The following is a 7971-nucleotide window of genomic DNA, read 5'->3' as shown; positions in this document are numbered from 1 at the left end:
CAATTTTAATCTCGTCAGATAGTGTAACCACTTTTTTTTTTCGCACCTTTCTAATCTAATAATATGATCGTGGAATCTGCAGTGATCTTATAATCATTACGAGATTTATTCGTTGCATATATTCTGTGTTATGCTGCGCTCATCTATATGGAAGTAACGTAGTTGATAATATCAGGTGCAGCTGGTAATGTCAAGAATAATTTAAATGATTTACTCTTAGTTTCTTTTATAATTTCACTTCAGTTATTTATTTTTTTTTAAATCTTTCGAAGAAAAAAAAAGAAATATAAAGCAGAAAAATAACAGGTAGAACATGATAAGGTTGATGGCATATTTGCTTGTCCACTTCGTTTATTTCAAAACATTCGTTCTTCGGCATCTGATATTTTACAGTACATTGTTCTATTTTTACAGAACTAAAAGATTAACAATTTTTTTCCGCAAATTCTCTGAATCTTTAAGAGATATGAGAACTTTATTATCGTAGAATTTTGCTTATGAGAATATTCCATGCAGCCCTGCTGAATTTGAATGATTAAACTGTTACTAAAAAGTATGACTAATAAGGTTAATCTTAAAATTCTAAACAATGATCTGTAAGGGAAAAAGAAAGGATTTGTGCTAAAAGAGAAAAAAACAAACACTGATAACTTGTGCCAAAAAAAAGAAATCACAATATAATTTTACCTGTAATGTGAGAAAGTGAACATAATTTGGTGACAAGATGGAGTTTTGAAAGACAGCTTGATAATTCTTTCCTGGAATTCAAAGTTCAGGGTATTTCTTGTATAAAAAAATAAATTGGTACAATTATAAAGCGATTTATCTCAACATAACTACTGCATTGATAAGATTGAATGTTAGTTATTTTTTCTAATTCAAAAAAAACGAAAGTAAAAAAAAAATGTGAATGGACAACTAATCGATTTCTCAGGATGGGTAATTTCTACTCAAAATTTATGTCCTTGAAAATTGCTCATTTTTTAAAATAATTTCTACTGCAGTGTTAAAACATACTCCTTCTTAAAATCTCTCAAACAATTAACGAGTTAGTCGGATAAAAAGAAGCAGCTAATTAAAGTGTTCAGCTCGATGGGTAATCTAGTCTGCTGGCAATATTTTCAGAGAAAATTTCCCAAGTGACGAATCTTTGTAAAATTAAGAAAACGATTTTCCTCCAGTCTCTCTAATCGATGCATAAGCAATAAAAAGAATTCGTAAGCCAAATTAATTTATTTCTTCTTCAATTGAAAATATTAATATTTCATGTTCTTCGGTTCAACTGGTAGCTATTTTCTTGATCGTTCAAATTTCAAGTAAAATGTCTCTTCTTATCAATTTTTCTGCTAAAATCATAGTACCTATAAGGCATTGAAAAACTCTTCATGATCGATGAAAATTTCAGAATATGTAATAAGGCGAAAAATAGTTTTAAAAAGCAACAGCAAGATGGGAATCCGATCGCGGTACAAATACAACCAGACCGAGACCCCCCGACTCTTCTGGTTTTTCTATCACTGGAGTTATCGGACTTGCATACAACAAAGAATTTTTATTTTCATCACCTAAATAGATAATTATTATTAGTCACCTAACACTTTTCATTCTTTTCTTTAAACAAATTTGATGCTACCACAATTCTCCAGATCTGTCTCTGGTTGCACAATAAATGACGATTACTAGAACGAGTCTTTTCCAGAAGTTGAAGTTTTTTTCCAGAACTTTGTAAGTTTTGCATGATTCTGCACAAAAATTGGACAATTGCGTAATACCTTCTGGGAAAAACTTCATTAAATAAAGAATTTAGTTACTGTTAGAGTGGAAAATATTAGTTTCAAAACATAACAAACTTTCTTTCAAAATAAGACCTTTTTGTATTATTATAAGAGTTTCGGCAGTGGGCGACAAAAAAAGATCTGCATTAATGTTCAAGAGTTGACATCTTGTAGAGCAGGACAAAAATGACCACGACAAATTAAATTATTTTCCAACCGCACTAATAAATTTAATGGTTAAAAATATTCACTAGGATATGTAAATTTAAACGAAATCTGGATCAAAAGTGGGTGAGAGCACACCCAAAGTTTTGTGCTTTTCTCCGCAGTGAGTGAAATTGAAGAAATGACAGCAAAAAATTTATGAATCGAAAACGTTAAGGTATCAATCAAAGGTGAGATGTACAGTAGTAAAAAGTTCATGTCTTTTAAAAATTTATAGGATTAAAGAAGATATTGCGAAGATATCGTCAATTTGAAAAACGATTATTTTAAAATGATTAATACTGGTTTAATTACTGCAGAGTACGAAAAAGTAAATGTGTAACAAGCGGAGGGAAATAGAGATCTGTTTTCGAAAAAAAACACGGAGGCCAATTGTGGTGTTAATTAATGAGAGACTGTTCTGTCTTAAATTAAATATTAATAAATTCCTAATTTCCGAAAATTTTCAAAGGTGGAAGCAATATGCATTTGAAAAGGAATGAAATCAGTAAAGGCTTTTCAGCAAATTATTTTTTCAGCTCCTCTCCCGGAAATTATCATTATCGCAACGGTTCATAAAGCAGCTTTTGGTCAAAACTGACGAGCTGTGATGACAACGAGCTCAAGCTTGAGTACTGATCTTTTCTTACCAATCCAGATATCCGTAAACTCATTAATATCCGTAAATGAATTTCTAGTGCTACTTTATCAATAAGAATGTACACAATAACTGAACTACGCATGGACAACTTGACGCTATCAGCACAGATGCATTCTATATGATAATGCACTTATTTTATAGGATGAGAAAAGTGATGAGGTTTTCCTGCTAATGACTATTGTTGGTAATGAGATGAAGCATCACAGCTTTTATAAGCACTTCATATCACACCAATGCTAAAAATAGCCATTAGCACTAACATGCACATATGTATGCACGTGCGTTCCTCACTTTTTTTTTAAAATTAAGTGATGAAATGTAATGCTTACTGCGAACAACTCTTGAAAGTCATCTATATGTGAGATTTCATCGATTACCGGAATTGACGTCATTATTTATTTCAAAAATTATAACAAATATTAATAATTACTTCACCCTCAACGGTAAGAATGATTTTAAGAAACGTTGCATTCTTTTCCAGTTTATTATTACACTAACTGGACGCCATTGCTGATACCATTTCTTATCGACAAAATAAATATTCCAGAGTTATCTATTTATGTGAAGTATATTACGTATCACCAAAGTGATCATAAAAAAGCTATATTCTAGCTTCTGTTATTAGTACAAAAGATCAACACGGAAAATTATTTTAGAGTATCTCTAAGTAGATAAAATGATAGACGATGAACTTTATATATATCGTAAAAGGCTTAAATAACTAGAATGATTCCTAATGCGATGATTTTGCATTAAAAGCAGAAATAAAAACTGAAAGTGGTTATTAGCTCAAAATTTCACTGACAGGAAGCTAACTTGAATAAAGTGAAGGGTAAAAAAATTAAAGAAAAAACTCCAGCCAACTGAATTACAGCAGTCAGCCAACAAAAAAACAGCTTCAAATTGACAAATGAAAACTTATGGCAATCAAAGAAGGCATAGTAATATTGAAAGACCACGAAAAAAAATGACGATCCATTATCAATAAATTCGAATGCTACGGCTGTTAAAGGAAAGACTAATTAAGTAAAATGAAAACCTCGAAAACACAAGCACCTGCACAGTTTTGTTACATTATTTTTTTTCCAGTAACAGTGATCTTGCGATCATCGATGAAAGCCGACAGCATCCAACCAATTACAGGACATATCCAATATGTCAGAATAAACCAAACAGTATTTAGCCCATCACAGCCATGTAAGCGCGATGAAGCAACTGTTGGATTAAGTCCAGGAACACCCACAACCAGAAGTGCTGAAAAAGTTGATAAGCTCATTTAATTCAACTAAATACATGAATAAATGAACATGAATAAGCAGACCTCTGACTCAATGCTAAGTGTTTGAGGCTGAATTATGATTGTAAAGTGCTTGGGAAACATCGGTAAGTATAAGCAGCTGCAATCATACACTTGGAATTCACTATGACTGGCAAATTTTACAAAATATTTCGAGAAAATCACTTTTTAGCTCCTGTAGCTATATCAATCACAGCTATATTTAATAAAAATGCAACTGTATAACTTTTGAAACCAACATGCCTGATAAATTAAAGCTAGATTTTAGTGAATTTCACGCAAACAAAAGAACGAACCAAGTGTCAAGAATGCTGAGACAACGGTTGGAGCTATATATTTCTTGGCATTTTTCGGAATGCGGCAAAGAATGTAACGCATCAGAAAACAGCCAACCATTTCGAAAGACGGTACAAACATGAATGGCACCTAAGATGAAGACACTGTATGCATGAATCTGATATGCTTCATCATCGTTTCTATTTCGGAATTAACTTACTACTAAAAGAACAAAGTATATGGTAGTCTAACAAAACAACATCACATTTATTCAGCAGAAATTAGTTTTGAAAAATATTATGTATATAAGAGATATGAACTACAGTGTAGGTCTAATACAATACAATTTTAATCTACATAACTATTTCATGAATTTTATAATTATGCATTCTATAATTATGCAGATTAACCCGGAACTTATGTAACAAAAGTCTCTGCAAAAACTTCGCTATCCAAAGAAAAACGACAAATAGGATGTAAAACATAAAAAAAGTCTTCAAATTCTTTTCTTTCCTAGCAAAAAAAGTTCTCAAATCCTTTTCTTCTTCAGAAACTGAAGATATGCTCAAAACAATTTATTCTCTTACTCTATGAAAACATTAACGGAAAAATTAAAATAAGCATTTCCAGTTTTCAGAAAGTCTTCGACTTAATGAATTCCAACCTTATAAATAAGTTCACAACTTTTGAGCTCGTAAAAAAAAGCATGATCAGACGACAAATTTAACGACCAGTACCACAGGTTACGGGCTACTCGATAAGCCGAATAACCACCAACCGTTTCGCCAGTTACTGTTATTAACAATCTTTTCAATCTGCAACAATTATATATAGGATGTTTTCCCAGCTGCTTTGCTTATCCTAATCAGTACCAAGAAATATACAAGGATGATAAAGTCATATAACGCCTGAATAACTTAACTAATACTTGAATAAAAATAAAAAAAGAACAAACGGAAGTGCTCCTTTATAGTACAGCTCAATTGGTGTCAGTGGAGATACATATGCTTCTCGATTCATAATGCCGCCAGAAAAAATTAGTATAGCAACGGTGAAAAAGAAACCCAACAGGCCATAATGTCGAATGATCACCGCTGTAACAGCAATCCGATAATCCCCGTTTATTCCCAACACCAAGCATGGAAAGATTCATATATTATACACTGCATGCTGGTTATCAAACAATACAAAGGATATTACCGTTCTCATAAACGCAAGTACACATTTGTGCTGTTGCTATCATTTCCATTAGAAAATAAGACAACAATGATCCAGCCGTCCCATATCTCAAAAATTATTAAATTAATATTAAAAGTTTTAAAGAACAATAAACAGATAATTTAACCAGCAAGGTAATTTAATAAACGAGACACGGTCACCTCTTAAACAACCTACGTATGTCTAACTGTCCATACAGGTTGTGGGGGAAACACCGATCTGAATGACCAGGCAGTAAAATAATTCAATGAACTGATGGTAAGTGTAAATATAAACAACTTACTTATCGACAAGCTTACGAGTCAACTCAGCAATCACAAAGACTGATAGATAGAAGCATACAGCGACAAGGAGCGGATAGAAATTAAGCTCTGTGCTTGACATAATTCACCTTCCTGAAATGCTTGTATTTTGTGTGGGAAGAGTGACGAGTGAGTGAAAAGTTCACACAGGCAATCAATTTCTTTTTTTCATTCGTTGAAATAGCAACCGATTTATGTCTATTTCCATTACACTGAATGAAAAACCAACTTCAGACCTGACCGGCCACAAAATTTCATACCGAAAATCCTTTCCAATTGTTCTAAGAACATATCAGTTTGTACAATTCTACAAAGAATGAATATTCCGTGTCCTCTCTTATCCGCTCAATCAGTTAAGGGAATAAGACTAATTAAATTCCGTGTAAACTATGAAGTAAATTATATAAATGAATCCATACATACGATCTTAAAATATACTGATCATGGCCCACATCTAGAAGATAGCCTAGCATAGAGTTCCCTCTATCATAGAATATCTCTAAGTTGCAGCTGCAGATCGGAGCAAAGGTGCTGATACAGAGCGATTTCATCGATTTGCCGATAAGTCACCTTTGCATTATTTAAGAAGACAATAGCCGAGGAGTAGTAGACCGGCTCAGCTATATACTTCCAGTTCGAAACACTCAGTTTCCGAAAAACGGAAAAAAGCAGTAACAGAACACGGCACGGGCAAGCTCAATTGAATGATAGCAGCCCGAATCCAAACCTGTAGCACCTATTCTCACCCGTACGAAAAACAAAAGCCCTCATCTTACTCCGACTCCCCGGCCGTCTGTGAGGATGATGTCAAGGGTAATCGATAAATGAATTTATTTTCCCTGTGACTCTTTGTTTGAATGTTATTTTCTTATTCTCTCTTCTCTGTCTTAATTAGATCTTATCATTTACACCTCAATCGAGGTCCTAACTTTTAAATTAAGGAACCAAAGTTGTCATTCACTGCGAATCGATCCATCTCTTTATCAGAGATCTCACTGATTAACGGGAAGAATCGTGATTGGATTCTCTCACGCATCATGCTAATATATGAGGAGGGGAATCTATTCACCACTTTATACTTGTGGAACTTTGCCGTGGAGACTCATCAAACCCTAAACTTCACTTATTGTTACTCTTATCCTTTTCTGTATTAATTCCACCCACCAGTAAATCGAACTTCCGCTCATTTTCTCCTTCTTTTTTGACAATTCTCGCTGTTCATTTAAGCGTCACCAATTCCACACAATAGTTCATGCTTCGGCATATCAAACTGCTTCATTACTTTGTACTACTTCGTTCCTTCACAAGTAGACAATGAAATAAAATGGCGGAAGGTAATTGTCACTCATTCTTCGTCCTTTCCGGAAAGGAAAAATGAAACGTTCACTGTCACGACTCTTTGTATGGAAGGATGAATTCAAACACATGCTTTTATCCATTTTAAGGAGATCTTTTCAATATTTATTACCTGAACAGGGAAAGATGTCAACTCTCCGCATTTATGGATTTTCCTTTTTTTTTCGATAATTCGAAAATATTGAAGTTATTCTTAGCGGTGGCTTCAGTCACTGATATTTTCACAATCTTTTGATAGCCGCGACTAATTGCTGAACATACTTGCGCATGGATCTCAAAACAGTTTCACCTAAGCCAGTTCTACTACACTTCTGAAAAATTTCTCGTTTTTCAACCACTGCCACTAAGTCTCCTCGCGAGGAATTCAGTGGGAAATAAGCATGATTAAGAACTGCGTAGTAATTATTTGCTTGACAAATGTCCCAAGTTGATATTTGTCACCAACACTGAATGCATGATGTGATCAGTCAGTCACTTAAGCTTAATGAGTTTCAAAAATTGTAGACAACATACACAAATGGATTGCGAGGGAAGGAGGAAGAGTTGAAGAGAAAGTCAGGTTCATTTGGGGGAAGGAAGAACGAACAGAAAAGGATACAGCAACGAAACAAAAATTCGAAAACTTAGGAAAGTATGAGTCACCAAAGAAGAAGACTGAAGCATTGATGCAGTGTAAGAAGTCGTCGGCGGACGAAAGGGTATCAGAAAGGAGGAAGAAAGTTTCCACGCGACAAGTAAAATCCTGTTCGGTGCACGGAACTACCACTGTAAGCGTTGAAACGGTTACAGTTACAAGGGTAAAACTGAAACACATTTTGGCATATAGGAGAAGGCGGGGGAGTCCCCGGAACGCGCATTCTGTGCGAAGATTCCGGTTTCCGG

At 34.1% G+C, this 7971-nt stretch overlaps 2 protein-coding genes across 2 annotated transcripts in view; one reads left to right on the top strand and one right to left on the bottom strand.

The window, feature by feature from the left end:
- Positions 1–374: 374 nt before the first annotated feature.
- Positions 375–5832, bottom strand: LOAG_01892 (hypothetical protein). The gene is made up of 8 exons (XM_020445885.1): positions 5715–5832; positions 5414–5499; positions 5169–5307; positions 4878–5028; positions 4234–4363; positions 3697–3894; positions 688–758; positions 375–416 (listed from the first exon to the last, which is right to left on the bottom strand). The coding sequence occupies exons 1-6, from the start codon at positions 5813–5815 to the stop codon at positions 3710–3712; spliced, it is 792 nt and encodes a 263-aa protein (XP_020303707.1). The 5' UTR covers positions 5816–5832; the 3' UTR covers positions 375–416; positions 688–758; positions 3697–3709.
- Positions 5833–7057: 1225 nt separating this feature from the next.
- The window catches only part of LOAG_01891 (hypothetical protein), a gene marked incomplete at its 5' end in the record, with an annotated part of 2842 nt that continues 1928 nt past the window's right edge, over positions 7058–7971 (top strand). Inside the window, 2 exons of the mRNA XM_020445884.1 lie at positions 7058–7067; positions 7594–7886. Coding sequence (XP_020303706.1) covers positions 7058–7067; positions 7594–7886 — 303 coding nt within the window. The remainder of the gene's footprint in view (positions 7068–7593; positions 7887–7971) is intronic.

Source organism: Loa loa (genome assembly GCF_000183805.2).
Source record: "Loa loa unplaced genomic scaffold supercont3.10, whole genome shotgun sequence".
Taxonomy (NCBI): Eukaryota; Metazoa; Nematoda; class Chromadorea; order Rhabditida; family Onchocercidae; genus Loa; species Loa loa.
The sequence above is the reverse complement of the archived record's forward strand: the minus strand, read 5'-3'. Positions and strand labels throughout refer to the sequence as shown.